The sequence below is a fragment of the Amborella trichopoda genome, chromosome 3 (assembly GCF_054954075.1).
Source record: "Amborella trichopoda isolate Santa Cruz 75 chromosome 3, AtrichopodaSantaCruz75HAP2 v2.0, whole genome shotgun sequence".
Classification (NCBI taxonomy): domain Eukaryota; kingdom Viridiplantae; phylum Streptophyta; class Magnoliopsida; order Amborellales; family Amborellaceae; genus Amborella; species Amborella trichopoda.
Window position 1 is genome coordinate 50,899,819 of NC_142338.1, and position 23,599 is coordinate 50,923,417.

Here is a 23,599-nt window from a genome sequence, read left to right on the forward strand (position 1 = left end):
ATTTTAACAACCGTTTATTCAGATTAAAATTGTCCATTTTGAATAAAAAATAGTCGTTACAATTTTTAATCCCTTAATGTATTGGGATCCAGACAGTTCATTCCTAAACCAAGTTCAAACCAGTTCGTACCGAATTTTTGACAAAATCGATCGGTTTTAACGCCCAGCTACCAAAATGTGATGTCACCTATTTGCTTTATTTTGGAACTTGTTTTTTTCAATTTTTCAAAATGTTTTTTTTGTATTTAAAATGTCATGTTTTCTTTTAATTTTGAGACAAGTTTTTTTTATTTGAAATATCGTGATTTCTTTTAATTTTTGAAATATATTTTTTTATTATTTGAGATGTTTAAAAGATTTTAATAAACGCAGGGCCCACTCATCATTTAACTTTCACAAATTTTAAGGCCCAAGTCTAGCCACGTGTACACTACCTCATTCTGCGTGTAGCCTATCACTTCCCATAAGTCCCCATGGGGGACTATTCTTTCCCCCTCTCTACTGTTCTTCTTAATGTGAATAATCACACGACCTTTTCTCAACGCAAATAAGTTTTGTAACTATATAATAGTAGCTTATGCTAAATGGCTAATGAATGGTCACATTAAAGTTCAACTGGTGTAAATAAATTAATTTTTTACTATAAAAATTAACCTACCTTCTCGTTGCATTTCTCTCTCTCTCCCCTAACCTATTCTACAAAATATCTTTCTCATTCACTCTTTCTACTAACAACCTATTCTACTAGATTTGTTTTTTTTTTTTTTGAATAAATACACTATATTTGTTTTCATAAAGATTATTTCAAAAACCAAAACTCCTAAGATATTAAAAAATAAGAAAATAAATTGAGTTAGGGAGATCTAGCTAACTCAATTTATTTTATCTATACTACATTATTAAGCAAGAGTAAAGGGGTGGACATATATTGCAAGAGTAGGAAGGGACCCTAATGCTATATATATCATAAGGTAGGAAACTCTATTGTATAAGTCACATTCTCTATTTTTAGAGGGGGAGAGAGATGTGAATTAGATTGTCTTGTTACTTTCTTAGCAAAGCAAATCGCACAATAGATAGAGAAAATCAAGAGGATATTTTAGGAAAAAAATGAGAGGGAGACTTACGTATAGAATAGTAGGAGAGATTCATAAAAGTAATCTAACATTATCGTAGAGAAAATCAATGAAATCAAATCCCATAATAGGTAAAAAAATCAAGAGGATATGAGATAATATGAAAATTGAGATATTTTAGGAGAAAGATGAGAAAAAAACTTACTCATGGAATATGGATTTGATAGTTGATAGGGATTGAGAAATTGTCGAAATAATTTATCTTTACAAATTCTGTTTTCTCCAACTTTCCATGACATTCTTTTTCTCTCTTTCTTCTCCACTACCCCTCTCTCTCGATCTCTTCTCTCTCTCCACGAGTCCCCTTTCTCCCTCTCTCCCCCCTCTCTCTTCCGTCTTTTTATGATGTTCTTTCTCTCTCTTCTCCACAACCCTGTTTCTCTCTACTCATTTTCTCTATTATTTCATTCTTTGTTTAGAACTTTTCTATTTGTTTATTGATAATAAGGTTGTTTCGAACTTCTCAATTTGTTTATTGGTAATAGGGTTTTGTATTTTTGTTTTATGATTAATGAGTAATATTCAATTTATTGTAGATATTTGAGCATATGTGGAAATTGAGCAGGAAAATAATTACAAGGTATGATTCAACTTTGTGTGTGTATGTTATTGTTCGTCTATTTTCTTTCTTTCTTTTTATGTGCTTGAGGCTTTAATAAATAATTATAAGTATGATTGTAGGATTATTACCGTAAAAATTTGTTATTTATATCATAAATTATGATTTCATTATACCATTTTACATATTTTTACTATGTATTAAAATTTTTAAATCAGTAATATTTTCTTTGATATAAACCTCACCGCGAAAAAAACAAAGTTATGTGCTTATCAATTTCATTTATGGCTAATCTTTTAAACAATATTTTAAAGTTATCAACAAAATACTTCCATTTTTTTACACTTAAGTTATTTTTATGCTCACTTTTCAATAATATATTTATTTTAAAGATTTTTACCATAGATTAATTTTTTAAATAAATAACATTTTATTTGATACTAGACTCACCACTAAAACAAAATTTATTTAAAAAATCTCTTAAATAATAATTTTTTTTTGTGTTTCTATGATTTTTAAATTTTTTTACAATTTTTCAAGTATTTGAAAGTAAGTACATTCTAGAAAAAAAGGAAACCAACTCTATATTTTGTATTTTATGAATAATTTATAAATATTATATTTTATGTATAATTTATAAAATATTAAGTACAATGTTTTGCAAGATAAATGGTAAATTTTCAATTTTCAATTATAAAGTATCCCAAATAAAATATGTTCTATCTATTACAAATATAGAAACTTCCTTTATATTATTAAATTTTTAATTTTTAAGGCTTTAAACCTTCATATATATATTTCTCTTGTCTAAAAATTTAAGTCCTAAAAATCGAGTTTATTTTTTAGCAAAAATATAAAAATAATTAATAACAACAAAAAATGTAATTTTTTTTTAAAAGATTAGTATAAACTAAAATTATATTGTTAACTCTAAGGGTGCTAGATGGATCTATAAATATATATGTGTGCCTAAGAATTAGGACAAAGTTTCACGGTTGATAACATTTAAATACAGTATAATTATTATTAAATTAATGAGGTATAATTAATAGAAATTAATCAAATTATAATTCAAAATAATTAAAATAAAAAATTTATATATTTAAAAGTATAAAGCAATCTTGAAAACTAATTAAAAAAAAAAACATAAGATATTTTAATCTTACTGGTGATTTTCCCATATATAATTTGAGCCATGTAGATATCTTTTCCTCTCTTATTTTTATTGTTTCAAAAGCCCCACTACTGTTATCCTATATTTTAGAAATTTTATATCAGGTTATAAAATCCAACATCTGTGAGTGTAGTATGTCCTTCTTTCTTTTGGTTTTTTGGATTCAATATCTCTACTTCTCTATCTTTAGATTATTTTCTCTTAACTCGGTACATTTTTTCTTTTTCTTTTTTTTAATTTTGTTTTTCATTCAACTTCATGCAATCCATGTTGCTTGATGAGATATATGATCCACAAACAGGATTAAGGGCATATGTATATCATTTGGTTTCATTTCTCCTATATGTTGTTCATCATTGTTTGAGTTTTAACACTAGCACTTGTATGGTTTGTGCATTGATAATTATATTTCATTATTTCTTTTAAATAGTTATTATTACCTTATGCATGATGTATTAATAACACTAGCACTTTGTAAGGCTTGAAAGTGCAACTTAGACCAAGTGATTGGTCATGGCCCGAGGAGATCATTCGGGGCGAGTTTGAGTAATTTGAAACGATTAGTGTCAAATTATAAAAATCCAATAAATAAATAAATGTATGTTTAAAGCAAGATTACGCAAAACACTTCAAAATAATATTAAAAATTAATAAAAATATCGATCTTAAAAAATCAACTCTTGACTGGGGGTATGTTTTGAAATAATTAAAAAATATAGGAAAATATAAAAATAAGTATTTATGGCCAAACAATTTTCCAATTTTTGCCAAAGTGACAGAAGACATAAAAAACATATCCCAAATAAATTTCACTTTTTTTTTGGGATTTTTATTTTTATTTTTTGAATTTTTTTAATGTCCCCAAGTTGGATACCCAACTCGGGACAACTAGTGCTCAGCAAGTGGCAGAGTCCAAGTAACTCGGATGAGTAGAAACTACTAGGCCGTTTTCTACCTATATACCATGAATCTCTCTCTCTCTCCCTTGAATTTCTCTCAAATCTTTTCTTCGGTAGAGTTAATGTCACCCATCTTTCTCTTATGTTACCTTGGGTGAAAAAAATGGAATGACAACGAACTCATACGACTCTATCTTATCTTGCCTTGGAAAGGCAAAGAAATCATTTGTTGTGCTTCATTATATCCCTATGTCCATTTTTTTTTATTTTTTTTTCCCTTTCATTTTATAGTTTTTAGATACATTATGTCCAATGTGTTGAATTAATTCCATTAGAGAGTATTGAATTGTGCTTCCTTGTTGATTTTTTATGTCGTGTATATTGGTTATATTGCATAGGTGAGTTTTGGCATCCTTCACAAAACTAATATTTTGAATTTCATATTTTCATGAATTCAAAAATTACTTACATATTTTTTATGTTTAGTTCGATGAATGTTTCTTATTGAGATTGACGAAGTTTGCATATTTGATGTTGTTGAAATATGTATATTGTACTTTTTATATCTTATTCTTTTTTGTTTTGCTTTATTTACCCTTATTATTTTTGGGAAAAGTTATAAAGAGGCGAGGCTCTAAACAATCAAATTAGAGCCCACCTTAAAAATTTCTCTAGAAGAGGTTGTTTTGATTCCCAAATATCCTCAAATTGATCATCTCAATACATGGACATGATAAAAATAATGAATTTTAAGTGTTGAAAATAGTGCATCTTGTGACACATTTTTAGACCATCAATTTTCAAGATTTTCAAGTTTTCATATATCTGTTCGATCTACACTATTTTTGAAGCTTTAAATTGTATAATTAAAGATGAAAATAGATTTTCAATATTAAAACCACATTACCTTTTGAAGGTGGGCTTTACTTTGATTGTTTACAGCCTCGGCACTATACAAACCGCACCCTTATTTTTAAAATTTGCAGCTTACTCTAGAACTTAAATTCGTGGCACATTTATAGATATATATTGATTCTCTCCAAGGAATGTGCTTTATACTATTTACAAAATCGAGTACTTCATTCTTAGGTGCAACCCACTTAATCCAACTAGCTGCTTTAAATTTTATTTTAAACTTTATTTTGACTATAAAATGAATTTAATAGACAACAAACACTCAGACATGAGACTTGTTCCGAGTATTTCCATATTTTTGATGCAACAATGAAAAATCATAATGCAATTACCACTTTTTTTTAGAAACCTAAAAAACTACATTTTCGAGAATTATAGTAATTTTTGAGATTTTTTGACGTCGAGACCGGCCAATTCTCCAATCTAGATCGCCAATCCACCGATTGGACATGGTTTTTGAAGTGACTGATCTGAGTCACTGACCGGTTTTTTTTAAACCTTGATTCCTAGAATGGAGAACATGCCTATTCTTATCATGGAATACAATCTGCATGGTAAGGCAGGGGTTCTTAAGAGTTAGCCTGAAAATTTAGACACAGAATGCAAATTTAGACACAGAATGCAAATTGTGACCACCAAATTTTGATAGAAAAAAGGCAAAACAATATCATCTGTTACATTTATCTCTGGGCTTTCCCAATGTGTGCATGTGTTGTGCTGAGAGAGAGAGAGAGAGAGAGCATTTATTCTATCATAACGTCTCAAATTCAGTCCCACAATCAAGATGTCACGCCAATATATCAAAACCAATTTAGACAACCTGGGTATCCACCAATCTTTCCCAATATGATGTAGTGAAAATTCAGCATTGACAGCCGCAAGAATTAAATAATCTTTATTTACTGTAAGTCATAAATCAATGCCCTCAAATTGTTGATCCTTATTTATAGAAAGAATGCCAAAGAATATCTGCTCAACTATGAACACATCTACCTGAATGAGACTGAAGTATATTCACAAAACTGGATGGTCAAAAGTGAGTGTAGGAATGGCCTTGCTGAATGATCACTCAAATTGCACCAGCTGGATAATAAACTGGGATCTAAAAAAGCTGGATAAAACCACCAGAGAACATTGTATGGCAATGGTGTTTATATCAACATTTTTATGTATCAAGATGGAAAAAGCAGGTCAATAATGGAGATAAATGCCTCTCATCAGCTATCTTTCGATATCTACAGCTTAGACACTGAATTTATCACACTTATATCTGCAAGAACATTATCCATGATTAATACAGATATACTTTTAGGATATTTCATATGCTTGTGGTTATGTGTATGGATGTGCATGTGTGTGGAACACATTATGTTAGCCTATAGGCCAATGTGATCCTTTACCTATATGTGTGTGTTTGTTTTTCTTGTGTGTGTGTGTGTGTGTGAGAGAGAGTGAGGGAGAGAGGCAAGGAGTTTCATGAACATGTAAACTAGGATCTATCTATTTATTTTTACATACATAGCACATGCTGGAATGTTAAATCATTAATAATGAAACCTTCTAGTACTTCACTTGACAACTGAAACACTAAAAACACGTCTACCAAGTATGCAAAATCAAAAGAAGTAAAAAAGTTTTGTCCCCAAGTCCCTATGCTTGTTGAATTTGATGGTTCACAGTTAATTGTTCAAGATGGCCACTGCCACCAAAACTAGTGGAAAGCCTCATGATTATTACGGTTTGGTGCGAACTGCGAAGCATCCAAAGGAGAACTACTTCCAATGAAAATATGCCTGATATCCATCTTTTCAGGCATTTGGAAAGAGAGGAAACAAGTTATTTATCATTAGTTTATTGTGATTGTATGCAGCTATGGATCCTGCTATCATAAAGCCCATGCATTGCACATGCGTAGAAGAAAGAAAAAAATCTTAAATACCATTATTAAGCCCTTTTTCGAGGATTCTCGTTTTCATCCAAACCTTGAAAGTTCTTATTAACAAATATGTTACGAAATCAGGTTTTTTATAGAATCTCCTTGAATGTTATCTAGAAAGGTTTTCTGAATTTGGAGGATAGAAATCTGATGGACCCATGAGTCCTAGTTTGGCAGGAGTAGCTATATACCAAGAAATAAAAAAAGGCTGGAGTTTTCTAAGACATGGGATTGTCATGTGCAACCCACACAAGATTACTAGAAGGTAGTGTAAATCAGTACCTTCAATAATGTGAACCATTAGCCATAAAAGATTGTAGGCCCTTAGTGTTAAAAGAATGTTGTCTTAGCCGTAGAAAGTGTAGAGTATCTACAATCTTGCATGTGAGATGATCCATATGTACATTAGAAGAACAAAGTTATGCATAACAAAAACATACAAAATGACATTAATACCGATGTAAGCACCATGTACAGAATGATTGAAACTATGAGCATGGTACTCATAAAACTATGAGCAAGACATAAAACTATGAGCATGGTACTCATAAAATCCAAGCCCCGACCAGATCTTCCAAACACATAATGGGAGAGTTGCATGCATCCCACAAATCATCAACGTGTGAAAAGCATATATAAGCATAGAAATATTGCTATATAAGCACACAATTCATATAGACATGCAAAGAAGGACAAACAAACCAGCATAAGGAATGACAAGCATACATCTGAAGACAAGGAGATGTCACTAAGACTGAAATCCACAAGAACTTACCTCATTAATGAGAGAATTAAAAGAAACAATCGTCATCAGATTCTTCAAACAATGAGTTAATGCTACCTTCATTATTGAGCACCTCATCTAGCATATTCACACTAGCTACCTTAGATGAACCCCCAACCACAGTATCATTATGAAAAGGCACTATATGCAGCACTCCTTGATCGTTCTCTTGTATCGATTTGTTGGTGGAAACCATCTCAGTAGTAACTGGCCCGAAGTTCTTAAGAGGTGAGTTCTCACCAGTCCCCATTGAGTGTGAATGACCCCCACTTGAGTATGCTGGCAAATCAGGATTAATGTCCTGACTTTTCTGGCTTTGCATGTGAAATTGGCTATGCTTATCCAACGAACCAAAACTTGAATGGAAACTCCACAAAGCAATACCATTTTCCCTTGCATTCCTCAAAGGATTAGATGACTGCAAGAAACCACCTGCTAAGTCCATGATACAATTCTTTATGTCAGTAACAGAAGGGAGAAGCTATTATTACCATATAGCCATCTGCTTAGCAGTCTTTCCTGCCTCAGTAATATTATTTGAAAGAATAAGAGTAAGTAATGAAATTTACCTCTGTAATACGGTACCAGTGATTGAATGTCACGTGGCTCTAAAGTGCCCATGTTGAGGAAGTTACTTCTTCTATGGACAGGAGCCATCGATGTAGAAATCACCGGACATGTTGTTAGTTGTTCTTTTCCCATTGAGACTCCTAGACTTACTGGTAAATGAGAATAACAAGTGTTGGCGCCAACCATATTCAGAGAAGTATCCATATGTCCTGTTCTGTTGGATTCATTTGAGAATGCTATAGGATTCATTTGAGAAGCAAATACTTGAGCATCAAGATCTGGGGTTTCAGCAGTAATAATGGAGCCATGTCTTTCTTTTGCATGGTTTCCCAATGAAGTTGGGGCTGAATCACCTTGAGGAGCTTCATCCTTTATTTCTTTCCTCAAGTTTTCGCGGTACTTCTGTGACAAAATAAATATCATTGTGAGCCACAAAACATATAAAATGAAAAGAAAGTCATAAAAATAATTAAGGAAAAAATCCACACTTCAAATGGGCAATAAAATCAAAATCTAACCAATTCAACTCAGATAGACTACGTTTGAGTTTTATGACAAAAATAAAATGTATTGCATGTCATATTTGTAAAATAACTGTATAAATTTGTTTGACACTATTTTTCTTTGTTCATAGATTTGCCAAGTCAACTTGGGACAAGAGTGACAAATTAGCTTGAAAACTAGTCATCAAGGCTTACTACAGACTATAGCAAATTGGCTCTGCCAAAGCTCATATTTGTCGTTTCATCTCCTTCTCAATCACCATGATGCCGCTAGAGGCTTACCATCCCCGCAAACAACATTCTCTTGTTTGAGGATGCTATATTATGACTCCACAGGCTACCATCATCTAAAAGGATGCTTTGACGCTCAAGGAATTTTTTTATTGGTAATGATGTTTCAGGATGTATTTTTATGTTCTTCACTTTGTCGACATACAGAATAGACAACTATAATGAGTTTAGAAGAAAAAAAGCCATCATTATGGCTAGCCTCTGGCTCAGACATGACCACCATTACAGGCCTTGTACAGTTGTACTCTATCAGACCCAACAAATCCCTCTAAGCTCCACCACTATAACCATAGAGAATTGTATGAAGCTGCAAAATACAGTTCATAATTACACCCTCTCCCTCCTTGACATGAAGCATCCAAAGCCTCACATCCTCTAATTTGCCAACAACTGCATGGAATTCAAACTTCATATTCATTGCCTCTGCAAATCCGGCTAGCCTCTCCCTGTTTCTTGAAGTTCATGCTTCGATTCCCAGATAGCCGTTATCCTAAAATGGCTTGGTCTGTTGGGCATAGAAGCCAAGCTCTGAAACAAACCAGGCCATTGAAAACCTTCCCTTATGTCAGGGTCTATTATGTATACTCGTTACTTCCCTTTCGAAAGCTCATAATATCATCTCATTTGCAGTGATTTGGATGAATTCTGGAATTGGATTCATCTGGTTGATAAGCCTAAAACTAGTGGTCGAATCATCCTCTAAGAAATCAGGTTGCAGAGGAGAGAGATGGAATATATTGGGCCAGAAGATTCTGAGAGTGAGAGCCTATGTGAAATAGGTCGAAACCCTATGAATCGAGGTGCTCTCTGGTGAAGAAAGCTCCCCCAATCTAGAAAGAAAATGACTAATGAAAGCGAAATTATTCGAAGTGATCGCGTCTGTACATGAAACAGTAAGCCCACTGGCCCAAGACCATGTTCTCTAGGTAAATTTTTGCAGCTTTATGGAGCTTCGTCGGTTGGTAAGGGACAGAGCTACCTTCGCCTCTAGGGACTTGTTATCTTCTTTATGAGACAAGCTCTCTGTTTCTGAAGAACTCGAGCTTCACTTTGATTTCTTCAGTTCTTTACTGGTTTCACCATCCTTATTGTCTCCCTTCTCCCACACCTTTGTGACAATAGACTCAAACCAAGCACCGGTCTTTGCTAATGGAAGAGGAGAGAGAATCGACTCAGGTTGAGTATAAACCTCTACTTCTTTAATGGAAGCGGAAGAAATTGAAACAGGAGGAGCAAAACCAGGGCTCAGACCAATTGATTGGGGCTTTACAGTCTCAGAGAACTAGTAATCACCATGACCCAATTGGGTGAAAAACAGTACATCATAGAAATCGCTTTCAAGTTTTAATTAGTACTCATATCTTGCAAATTTCAAATGAAATTGAACTGATGCCAAATTTCTCTAAAGTTCATAGCAAAATTTGCAAATAAAAACACTACAAAAGGCAAAATGAAGCAATAAAATATCGATAAATCGGTCAGGAAAACAAAAACCTACCTACTAATATTGAATGATTCCATGGAGGATTTGTGTACTTTGGCTTTCCCCATATAAATCCTTGGATCTAAATTTCCTCGCTATTTATTGTGTATGATAAACAGAAGCACACTGACAGCAGTACATACTAAGTCTGAAGTTTATATCATAAACGAATTAAAACCTTCTTTATATTTTTGTCAATTTTTAAAGATTTTTCCCAAAGGAATAAGGAGTTGAGTTCACTCAGTTTTGCTAATAAACAAGTAAACGAATTAAAACATTCTTTATATTTTTGTCAATTGTTAAAGATTTTTCCGAAAGGAAGAAGGTGTTGAGTTGACTCAGTTTTGCTAATAAACAAGTCCCAATTTTCAACTTTTACAATTCAATGAAAGAAGATCAAGTTCCAATTTAAATAAAGATGTTTACTTGTAGAAAAGTATCATCCAGAATTCCTGAACCTGTAAGCAACAAGGAGCAGAAGTCACATAGAAAATGAATGCACAATCCAACAAACCAGCAATGCTGATCAACTTTGAAAGTACAAAGATTCAATTGCATTTCCTTTCTTTTACGAAAAACAGAAACCGCTATGCTTCCAGATCGCAAGAAAGGGTTGCAATTAATTAATATAATGCACTGCAAGCCCCAATAGCTGAGTTTTCATGAGATCAATTTACAGACAAATAGCAATCTCCATCAATACTGAATTGATGCTAAATTTCTATAAATTCATAGCAAAATTTGCAAATAAAAACACTATAAATGGCAAAAATGAAGCAATAAAATATTGATAACTCATTCCAGCAAACAAAAACCTACCTGCAAGTGACTAGCAATGCTTCCTCTGCATAGGCCTGGAACATGAACATTCATTAGTTCATGTATTTTCTTGGGAACTACTTCTGCAAAAATATGGCATAAAAAGAAGATCTTAGTTAGAATAAAATGGGGATAGATAGTTCTCATAGATAGTTAGAACAAAGTGAGCATGACATGACATCTATATTACCAGAGTGTGTGTAGTCTTACCTTCATGGTCATGGGCTAATTTGTTTATGGCATCCAAGAATATTTGATGGAGCTCACTAGTCCAAACTATTCTTGGCTTCTTAGGAGTACAAGAATAAGAATTACATCCAGAATCATTTTCCTCCTTCCCCATATCCTCTTTTTTCTTTGCTTTTTTGTCATTCCCTTTGTCCGGCGATGTTGCATGTAGAAGACTATTTGATGCTTCATGATGTCCAAGGCTATCTTCTACATTCCTGGAATGTACATTTTCAAGACCATTCAATAATCCATGGCGTCCACCACTATCTTCTGTACACCTAGATTTAATAACTTCCTTCAATCCATTATTTTTCTTTCGAATCTTCTTCCTAATCACATGCTGCCATATGTTCTTCAGTTGCTCGATTCTTATGGGCTTTATTAGGTAGTCACAAGCCCCATTCTCTATTCCTTTCATTACAATGTCTTTTTCGCTATCAACCGATATCACTGCATTACAAATTCAAGTATATAAACTGTAAAGCTATTGCTCCATCTGAAACTAGAGACACCATAAATTATCAAGTTTTTAAAGTTAGAAATGAAAGCTATTTTAACAGGGGCAGCACAATTTTAAGCAGGAATTGAAAAGGAGAACTAGTGATATATATGACACTCCAAACAGCTTATTGTCGGTTTTGTAGACTGAGAAATCAAATCTTATTTTGAAAAGGTACTTACGGATGACAGGCAAGTCCATTGCCATTCTAACTTGATTGAGAAGTTCGAACCCATGCATATCAGGCAAATGCACATCACACAAAACCACATCAAATCGGCCATTTCCATCTTGAATCTGATTGAGAGCACCAGTTGCCTCAAAGCAGGTCACAACTGAATGAGCAATACATCAAGCAAATCAAAAGGCAAGAAAAGAAGTCATAATTCAAGCACCATACAAGTTTCAATATGTACAATGCATAGGTTAGGACTTGTATTGCTGGACTCTTAACACCAATACGCAAAAACTCCATTGTGGCTCGGGACATGGCCCCTGCCCATGCCAAGTAAATTTGACAAGTCCAAGTGGACTCACCCAAGCTGTGTAGAAGCCCAAAAAGGACTCAAATTTGAAAAAGAAAAAGTCCAAAAATTTCCAAAAAAATTAAAACATAGTAAAAAAACTAGAGAAGTAATAGACAACATTAAAAGTACACAAAAAAATGGAGAAATATATGCAAAAGATGGAAGGAATATTGAAACATCGATTTGTAGCTAGAAACAATTCAAAAAAATCCGTAAGAAGGGAAAAATAGAAAAGTAGAGCATATCATAACAAAAAATCGCAAATCAATACAAACAACAACATTATATAAAAACATATTTTTACACCATTTATTACTCATTTAGTAAAAAAATGGTTAATTTTTTGGGACCTTTTCAATAATCCCGATTTCGGCAGTATAACTTGCCTCTGCAAGGTGCCGAAGCTGAGTTACTTGACAGAGTGCAAGTTGACTAGGTCGATTTTTTTAACAATTAGTCAACATTGATTAGTACAATCCTCAAACACCCATCCAAATCTAGGGCATGCCTCCTATGCCTACGGCTCATTATCCAAAAACTTAGTAACCATCTTACTCCATACAATGCTCAAAATCTTTCTAAAGAGTTTGAAAAATGATACCATATCATTCACCGACGTTGTTCCAAAAGGTTAGGCTTGAGCCCTGCCCAGGGGCGGAAATGTCTCTAGAGGGAAAAAAAAAGGTGGGGTTTACTCTCATTTCGCTCCTCCTTTATGGGAAATTTCTTTTAGTTGTTTTATGAATTTTTAAGTTATTTTACGAAAATTAGAGGGAAAAAGGTGGGGTTTACGCTCATTTCAAACTTAAACCCCATTAGAGCTATTTTAGAGAGATAGAAACCTCAAAATAATATATTCTAATTTTTTACACAATAAATAACTTTGAAATAATTTTTTATTCTACTAGGCCGCCCAGGTTTTGGGCGCCAGCCTAGGCGCTGGGCGGAGATAATTAGTAGAAAAGACTCCCCAAAAAGTAATAACTCAAAAGGGAAAGAAGCGTGAATCACAATTTTTTTTGTTTTTTGTGTCTAAAAATAAAACAGAAGATATATATTTCCAAGGTGTCTATTTAATCAAATTTGTGGGAAAATAACGGAGAAAAATTCTGGAAACGAACAAGAAAAGAAACTGTCCATTCAATAAATCCATGAAACAATTTCTCTTTCTCTGTTTATTTTTTAATTAATTGTCGCAATATTGTTGTTGTACCTTTCCTAAGTTACATAAATCACGGCATGGTACTTAAACCTCTAAAACTTAGCAAGATAAGGAACAAGAATCTCCATAATCTCAAGTCCGTCTATTAAGGAATAAGAATCTCCATATTTCCCCATAAACTAAATAAGAATCCCCATAGTTCCCCAATAAACTAAATAAGAATCTCCATAATTCCCCATAAACCAGAGAACCAACCAGAAAATCAATGCTGGAGTCATATAAAAAAAATCAATAGGGAATTTAACCAAAATAATCAAACCGCATGTAAAATCAAGAATCTTACCTTCATATTTGCAAGATTGGAGCAATTTTTCCAGAGTTTTGAGGTAGACATGATCATCATCGACAACCAAAACTCTGAGACCTTCAGGGAAGCTACTTGGATACCCCAATTCCTCTATCAAAGATTTCGCCATGCGTATTAATTTATCATAAGGGTATTGAAACCGGGTCTCTGATAATTTACTGAGCACAAAATTGATGTAGAAGAAATGGATGAATGGGAAAAGAGGATTGGAGAAGCCACTGCTAATTTTTCTGGCTCTGGTATTCTCAGGAGAAAAGACGCACTAATAATGAAAAAGAGAGATGGTTCTTCTAGAGAGAGAATCCTTCTTAAGCAGAGAGGATCTTTTGCTTCCGCGATAAATACGACTCTCTCTCTTCCGCGCCAAAAGTTCCCAAAGGATAAACGTTCAAATTGGAGAGAATGAGATAATATGACTTATAACGTCCTGGGTATTTTTAAAAATGACACAGGAATCCAAAGGTTTTCTCGAAGAGGAACGCGTGTCATCACAAGTACAAGGAGAGGAAAAAGTTCAAATGATAGGGAGAGATAAGAGTTAAAAACCGTTAATTTGAGGTTATATAAAAGGGCAGAAAAATAGGGTTTAGGTTTATTTCAAATTAAACGCATAAGCCGGTCATAAGAGGGGAGAAAAAAGCTCCAACGGAACGTGGGGTTTAACAGGGGGTGAATGTTAGCAAAATGGAACCGGAACAGTTAATTGGACGAGGCTTAGAAGCACTTTAACCGACTACTTGGTAAACCGGCTGATTCGATAGTTTTAATCGAACAATTTTCGAGCTGTCAAAAAATTGTTGGAAAAATAGAAAAAAGACAAAAATAATAATAATTACATATAAAGAATGATTAAAAACTAAACACATTCAAATGAAATAAAAAAATAATGAAATTTTTTTTTAACTAATCGATTTTTGAATTAAAGTGAGTATTAATGACAAAAACATTTTGTTATCTTTACCATAATGTAAAGAATATTAAAAAATACATTACAAACCAAATTTTTATTATTGGGAATTTATATATATATATTTTTGAATTTTTTTTAAATACCGGTTGTTCAGCAAAACCGCCTAAAACCCGATCTAACTTCACGGTTAGCGGTTAAATCGCTTAGTTTTTCAGGGTTTAGGTTCATTTCAAAAAAGTTGAATTGATGAAAAATGTGGGTTTAGGTTCATTTCAAACCTCAAAAACACTAGAGCTTAATTTTTTATATAAAAAATCTAATATTGAAATAATCTTTTATGCTATGTCGTGCAGAGGGACCAATTGAGAGGGACAAAAACGTCAAAAAAAAAAGTAGACAAAATCTAATTTTTTATTCTACTGAGCCGTGCAGGTTATGGATGCCTACCTAAAGCGCAAAAACCATGAATTACAGTTTTTTTTTGTGATTCTAAAAATAAAACAGAAAAACTATATTTCCAATGTGTCTAATTAATCAAATTTGTGAGAAAATAACATAGAAAATTTCTGGAAACAAACAAGAAAATAAAGGTATCCATTCAATAAATCCATGAAATAATTTTTCTTTCTCTATTTGTATTTTTAATTAATTATTGCAAGATTGTTGTTGTACATTTCCTAAGTTACATAAATGAAAAAATATCTACATACTTTTTATTTTTAGGTTTCATTTTAAAATAAATCCAAGGTTTTAAAAGATATATTGGGGCACAAAAATTATAAATTTTATTTTTTCTAACCCTATAGCTAATTTAAACCTGTTTTTATAGGCCAAACAAATCTAAAAAAACTTGCATTTTTTAAAAGTCATCCTCCCAAACTTCTAGAAAGAGAAAAGGGCTTCATGGAAGTGAGAGGTTACCGGAAGGGAGAGAGAGATGTTTGGATAAACATGGGAGGAGTGAGAGAGTGAGATACGCAAGAAGAGTGAGAAAGAGAAAAATTTGGGATATATAAGTGAAGAGAGATAAAAAAGTCAATTTAGAAAGAACATATTTTTCTCATACTTGTTTAGGTTAAAAAATAAGTTTAAAGTGGTATGGGGTTGGAAAATATCTTTCAAAACTTAAGTTTATCAAAAAATAAAACTTAAAAATAAAAGATATGAAAATATTTTTCCTACATAAATCACCCTATGGTATTTAAACCTCATAAACTAAACAAGATAAGGAACAAGAATCTCCATAACCTCGAGTCCTTATTTTAAGGAATAAAAATCTCCGTATTTCTCCCTAAACTAAATAAGAATCTCTATAATTTCCCATAAACCAGAGACCCAATCAGAAGCCCGAAAAAGATAAAAGTTTAAATTGGAGATAATGAGGACTTATAAGCATCCTCAATATTGTTTAGAGATAATGAGATATTATGACTCATGGGAAAGCTTTTTACGTCCCCTATTATATAGAAGTTTTAGGTTCCCCTTATCCAACCGTTCATTTTTCAATGGAGGGCCAAGATTGCTCCAATCACAACTACATTGTTTTATTTTTAATTTTCTTTCTATAAACTGTTTTGACACCAAATTTTGGATGTCCATTCCTATATTAAACTCACACTAACAAAAATATATAAAAAAAATTTTTCAATAAAATAAAATGACCAAAATACCTCTGAAAATTTCAAGAGGTATTTTAGTCATTATTTTTTATCGAAAAATTAGTGTTCATATTTTTTATAGGTGCGTCCCAATGAGAATATGTCATATTCCAAATTTCATATTCAAAAAAATTGTATTAAGCTATCGGATCTAAGATCAAACAGTAAGTGACTCTCTTAATAAAAAATGGACGGCTGGATGGTAGGGGGAACATAGAAGTTCATGTTATAGGGGAACATAAAAAGCTTTATCGTAACTCATAACGTCTAGTGTATAGTTTTACGGGGCGCTATCGGACATCCACCATCTGTTATTTGTGAAAGACGGTGGAGAATAATTGCACAATAGAGGTACATATCATTAGGAGAGGAAAAAGTTCAAAATGGTTAATTTGGGGAGAAAAAAAAAAAAAAAAAAAATCAAAGTGCAAATGGTAATAAAAGTGGAAAAAGGTAGGGTTCACGTTCATTTGATAAATGATAAAAAAAAAAATATGTTCAAACTGACGTGAGATAGAAACCTCAAAAAACTGGATTTTAAATTTTTTTAGACAAAATCTAATCTTAAAACAATTTTGCTTAGGTGGTGGGTTCTGGCGCGCGCCTAAGTGCTGAGCTTCTTGGACCCCGGCCGCCAAAAGGGCAAAAATCCCAAATTACAGATTTTTTGTTGTTGTGTCTAAATATAAAAATAAAACACAAGAAATATAGTTCCAATGTTTCTAATTAATCAAATTTGTGGAAAAATAACGTAGAAATTTTTTGGAACAAACTAGAAAACAAATTGTATCCATTCAATAAAGGACACGGTTTCTATGCGGCCAGCCTGCACATTGTAGAACTGCGGGCTTGGCAATAAATATATTTTTTAAAATCCTAATTTTTAGAGAATATATAATTTTTAACATGGAGATCATGAATATGAAAAAATATATAAATAAATAAAATTGAAAACTAGAAATAATAATTATATTTTGGATCGTAAGTTACAATTGTTTTTAGATGGACCACCTATTTGCATCCATCTTTAAGATGAATGTTTTATATCTCTCGACTGTATGTTCTAGAAATGCGGTCCAGCCCGCATGAAATAATTTTTCTTCAAGGATATAATCAAGTAAATTAGAAGAATATAGTGAATATTGATAATAAAAGCCAACAATAAATAGATTGCAGTAAATCAAAAGAAACAATTTTAGAGAGAAGATGTAAATGTTTATTTTTTTTAGGGAGAGAAAAAGTCGAGCTAGTATCAAGAAATGAGATCTACATAGTTGAAGATGAAAGTGGGAGAGAGGCTTTTATAAATGTGACTCGGAGCGAAAAGGTTTGAAAAAAAGCACCAAGAAAAAAAGGAAAAAACATCAGTATAGTTGAAGATGATAGAAAAAATAGAGCTGAAGATAGGTCGAGAGTAGGTGAGAGGCTTTTGTGAGAAGGGGAAGAGAGAAGAATAGAAATTGGCTTGGATATTAATGTTTGGCTTGGATATTAATGTTTGGCTTGAATATTAATGTTTTGGGGTTCAGGGTGAAGTTGGAGAGGGAAAACAAAGTAAGTAGCAAAAGGTCACGGGAGCGAAGTGACTGAAAATTCATTTATTTTTCTCAAGGCGTGCAATCCACACAACGGAAGCTCCACTCTCCATATGGGGAGGACTGGACGGGTACAATCCCCAATTTTTAAGATGATAAGACTTCTCACGCCTTAGAAAAAGAAAAACTTAACCAAACTTACGACCATACGTGTGGTTTGGAATTTGGGATGCCTTGAGCAAAAGTTCCAATTATAAAAAAACTTAATCGAACTTCGGACCATAGGCGTCGATTAGAAGTCGGGATGTTTTATGAAAAAAAAGTTCCAATTGTCAAAAAATTTAATCGAACTTATCTCTTTTGTCTAGATACTCTATAGCAGTATTCTGACGGAATGAGAAGCTCGACATAAAAAACCTAAGAAGTGCTGATATGGGTGGGAAGATCCAATTTATAGGCACTGTCATTAATATTTTGCAAAATTTTGAACGGGCGCACCTTAATGATACTTGAAATCAAGGCTTGCGATTCTACTGCATTCCCATAGACATTGGATTAACCATGCGCTGGGCTTATGGGCAATTTTCATACTTGTAATACATATGCACAAATATATATGAAGAATGAGAGTATAATTTCCTTGTTTTTTTTACTACTTGGATAACATTGTATTTTTGGATGAATTTTTATGCTTTTAAAAATTAGTTGTAATAAATTACAGACTTTTATTGTCAAAAAAAAAAAATCCAGATTTTCTAATATAAAAATTATTTGTTTTAATTGATCAAATCTTAATTTTAAAGGGAGGAACATTAGAAATAGATATGTAATAGGTTGTTAATCACCGTTCTGTGTGAAAGCCCAAATTTAAAGGTAAATAGTTGGGATTTGGTGCTATGATTTTCTTGATTACTTATGGATTAAAATCTTATTACATGATTTTGAAATTTAAGTTTTTAAGAGCGAGAGAGGGAAAATCAGATAAGTATCAAAAATAAAATCTTGAAATTTAAATTCTTAAATAAATTGAAATGGCCCTATCTCCCTCTTCTTATCTATCTCAACTTCTCTCTATCCTATTTCTATTGCATTGGGACAGCCACCAACTTCTCTCTCTTCATCTACACCGTATTAACATAGCTACGGGATAATCTCAACCGTTAGATTCAACTTTCCATACTTTTTTCCTATTTTATCCCAACGTGTCTCTTTTCTCTCTCTTCATATTGATGGTATCAAGTCACCCAACGAATAGTAATATATAATAACTCAACTTTTATTTTGAAAGATCCTTATTTTTATTTATTTTTTATTTTTATTTTTTGTGACAATATTCCAAACTTTTATTCATTAATCAGAAAAGATCCTTATCTTATCTTAATCATAAGTTTAAATATCAAGCCCCCCAAATCCTATAAATTAATGAATCCCCCTTGTATTATAAATTAAGAATATTACACCTAAATTTGATTGTTGAATTTTAGAGAGGAAGAGGGAGGAAGTTTGAGAAGAGAGTGGTTCTCTGGTTCACGCTTGGTTGTCAGAGCTATTGCATTGAAGTAAGTTCCTTATCATCGTATGTAAATTTTTCTCCTTTGTGGTTTAATTTTCTCGTAGGTTATCCCATGTATTACTTTCTTTGTTATTGGGTTCTTGGATTTTGATTCAATTGTGTTGAGGCATGTTACATGAGAACCAGAAGCCAATAACAATGAAAGTGTTATGATGAAAGTAAATCCAACATGATTGAATAAAAAATGGATAGTTTAATTCCTGAAATTTTCGTTTGATATTCTTGCTTGTGTTTAATCAAAGTATAAGCTCAAGAAAACATAAAAATGAGCATTTTCATAATGGATACTTTAATTCCTTCTTCTTTTTTTTGTTTTTGAAAGTGCAAGACAATCTCTCTCTCTCTCACTCATTGTTTTTGGCATTGATTTTCTATTTTTAGTTTCTTGCACCATTTTGTTTCATGGCTTTGTATTTCTTTAAAGCCAGAGGTTGCAATTCTTGCCCCTTTTTTTTTTTTTTTTTTTTTTTTTGAGTTTTTTTGTGATAATAGATGAAACTCATCTGAACATGCTTATAATTTGATTCTTGCTTGTGTCTGGTTTGGTTGGTTATTAAAAAGAACATAGGGATTTTCTTGATTATTTATGGGTTAGATTCCTCCTTATTTCTTACATGGTTTTGATATTATCTTATTAATTTCATCTCTTGGCAAAAATGATCACAAGGATAATCAAATATTTTTTGAAGAATTTCAGCGATATATGTAGTCATTGTGTTCTGCCTAGAGGACCAAATACTCATTTGGGTCCTGCAGGAACACCGAATATGCAGTAAACTCCTAGTAACCTAAGTTACGAAGGATTCCCTACTTAAGCTCTCTCACTCTCTACAACTCCCTCTATATCTCTTGCCCGCTCTCTCTCTCTCTTCACCCTGTCTCTCAATTTGAAGAAACCATAAAATAGTAATTGAATTACAATGACACATAGGATCAAGAAACCATAAAATAGTAATTGAATTACAATGAGACATAGGATCAAGAAACCATAGAAATAGGTATATGAAAGAGAGAGAATTATCCATTGAATCTGGATCTTTTTATTTTTTTATTTATCCTTAAAAGATTTAGAGAGCGTATATAAATTTGTCTAATGACCCAAGGAATCATCCATCACATTTTTCAAAACTTAGTTAAAGACCAAAATTACTTATAATAAATAAGTACTATGGGACACTGAAAGAGGAGAGAGAGAAGAGGGTCCCTAGGACCATTCACTCTTGGAATATACCAATTTTTTTTTTTCTACTCCAAGTTTTTTGAATATCCAAGTTATTTCAAACTTGGATTAGAAAAATACAATAATAGAAACTTGGAGTAGAATACTCTGGATGTTTTTGAAATATATGAATTTTGAAATATACTTCTGAATCTAAACATACCTGTAAAACAATCCCAATAATAGATTTTTAGGGATTCCAGATAAAGATAATTACTATATAAAAAATAAAGTTCTTGAGATTTAAAAATATGCCGTTTTACCCGTAATAATAGATAAAGGCAGAATAGATTTTTAGAGATTCTAGATAAAGATAATTATTATACAAAAAATGAAGTTCTTGAAATTAAAAAATCTGCTAGGAATTTATTTTGGAGCGTCCAATTGTAAGGCTCTAGCTGACTCGACTTTTCTTACATAAAAATTGACAAAGATAATTATAATATAAAAAAAATAAAGTTCTTGAAATTTAAAAATCTGCCAATTTACCCTTAATAATAGATGATAGATTTTTAGGAATTCAAGATAAAGATAATTATAATACAAAAAGATAAAGTTCTTGAAATTTAATAATCTGCCATTTTGTTTTAAACCGTCCAATTAACTGACTCATGTAAGATATTTTTTACATAAAAATTGTTAATAAATAGTCACCCTGATTGAGAAAGAGGCATTTTATCAGGTCTCGTGAGGCTGATTGAGAGAGCCATATTATCACGTGTGGCCAATAGAGGGGGCATTCTAAAAGAGAGTGTCTGCTTAAGACAAAGAGAGAGAGGCTTGTTCTTGAAGGCAGTTTCTTTCTTTGAAGTATCAAATTGTTTCTCTCTCTAGATTTTGGTACGTATTTTTGCATGTAATTTCTTTCTTCAAGGTATTGGTTTCTCTATCTAGATTTTGGTTTAGTTTGAGAGGGATTTTGGTATTCAGATTCTTTCTTTGATGCATAATTTTTTTTCTCTCAAGATCTTGGGTTGTTTCTGCTATGCGTATAGTTTGTTTTGTGCTCTATGTATGGTTTTAATTTCTCTCTCTAGATCTGGGGTTGTTTTCTGCTTTGTTTACCTTGGGTTGTTTGCGTATGCTTTGTTTTGTTTTGTGTTTTTTGCTAGGTAGCTTAAACTTTCAATTGATTTTTTAATTGAGTAATTCCATCTATGAATCAAGACGACCATTGGCTATAAGATGCACTGCCAAATAAAAATGAATGTTTCATCTTTAGGATTTTGAGTGGAAAGATTTGCATACTCCAAAGTCCAAACTAAAAGAAGGATTTTACCTTTGCATTAAACTTGAAAGAGGTATCCATTATCAGTTGCTTATTTATTGAAGAAAGGCATGAATAATTTCTGTTTATTTAATAAGCAACACAAAACTCATTCTAGCAGGTGTTTTTTTATGGAACAAAACAAGAATAATTGTTGTTTATATATTAGAAAAAGATAATACATGGGATTGTTTCTTTTTAATTTTTATTGTTCTTGAATGAATTTTTCTTATTCTTGAATATCAGTCCACTTTTTATAAGACATCTAAAATACTTCACCCACGCAAGTTTTACGAGTTTCTCTAATACTTGCTCAAATATGTTTTATGAGTTACTTTAATCCTTGCTCTGGTATAAAACAAGGAATTGTTTTTCTTTTTTTTCCTTCTCACTCCTTTTCGGGAAATTTTGTTTTGACTTTTGGTTCTTTATATTTTGTGCAGAGAAAACAGGAAGAGAATGACAGTCTACTGTAAGTTTAAAAGTGCAAAGCATGTCGCCTCTCTAGCAATCGAAGGTGATTTCATAAATGTTTTAAATTTGAAGCGAAAGATATTCACGCGCAAGAACTTGCGCAGGGATGACGATCTTTTTGTTTTTAATTCAAAAACAAATGAACAGTACGTTGATGAGGCGCTGGTGCCCAAACACAGTTCCCTCTTGTTGGGGTTGGTTCCAAAAAGGAGGCGTTTCTCCATCATTGTGACTGAAATACAAGAACCAAAAAGTTCGGTTTTGTTTCGTGTGGTTTCAAAAAGTAAAAGGCGTGTCGTGCCCATTGTCACTGAAAAACAAGAACCAAAAACTTCAAAAACTCCACAAACTATCAATGGATGGGATGATTTTGGTGACGATGAAGTGAAATTGGCTGATGAGCCTGATTGGCATGATTTTGGGGACGATTTGCATTCAACTCCAATTCAGTCAAGTCAGGCACTTTCGAACAAGGCGAATAAAGACAGCAGCATTAAGGGCTATGTACATTCAAATGATTTAGTTTGGCGGCAAAAGCTAGACGGGCATGGCTTTGGTCGAGGACGAGGTTTTAGGCAAGCATGTCTAAAATCAACTGCTTTAGTCTGGCGAAGGCAGCAAAGAGGAGGAGGCTTCGAAGACAGGACACCTCCACAAGATTATGTGTGCCATAGATGCAACACTCCCGGTCACTTCATTAAACATTGTCCTACAAACGGAAATCCCAATTTTGATATTAAGAGGGTGATACCAGCTTGCACTCCTGATTCAATGGCAACCCCAGATTGCTCACATGATCCGCTAAGTGTTAATAGTTACCCTAAAGCACCCTCCCATGCTCTTTCTGGAAATGCAAAAAGTGTTGACACCAAGTTTGAAACAACGAGCAAGAAGGAGCCGGTGTCAGTAGAGAGTGGTAAGGAGGAAGTTCAACATACGCTACCTGCTGGTGAGCAACGAGTGAAGAAGAGGAAGAAGATATGCGACCCTATTCAATTTCAGACGCAGTCCAGTGACTTTATGGCACCAAGCGGGTATAATCCTTTTTTGCCTCAGTATCAGTGGGCAATGGATGGATATATTCTTCATGGAAATCCTTATTTCCAAA

At 32.7% G+C, this 23,599-nt stretch overlaps 1 protein-coding gene and 1 pseudogene across 1 annotated transcript; both read right to left on the reverse strand.

Moving 5' to 3' along the window:
• Positions 1 to 5,551: 5,551 nt before the first annotated feature.
• On the reverse strand, positions 5,552 to 14,347 carry LOC105420274 (two-component response regulator ARR14-like). Its single transcript, XM_020664187.2, has 7 exons — positions 13,832 to 14,347; positions 11,982 to 12,134; positions 11,280 to 11,750; positions 11,070 to 11,152; positions 7,973 to 8,375; positions 7,395 to 7,835; positions 5,552 to 5,953 (listed from the first exon to the last, which is right to left on the reverse strand). The coding sequence occupies exons 1-6, from the start codon at positions 13,962 to 13,964 to the stop codon at positions 7,411 to 7,413; spliced, it is 1,668 nt and encodes a 555-aa protein (XP_020519846.2). The 5' UTR covers positions 13,965 to 14,347; the 3' UTR covers positions 5,552 to 5,953; positions 7,395 to 7,410.
• Positions 8,874 to 10,947, reverse strand: LOC148782939 (scarecrow-like protein 28; annotated as a pseudogene).
• Positions 14,348 to 23,599: the final 9,252 nt, after the last annotated feature.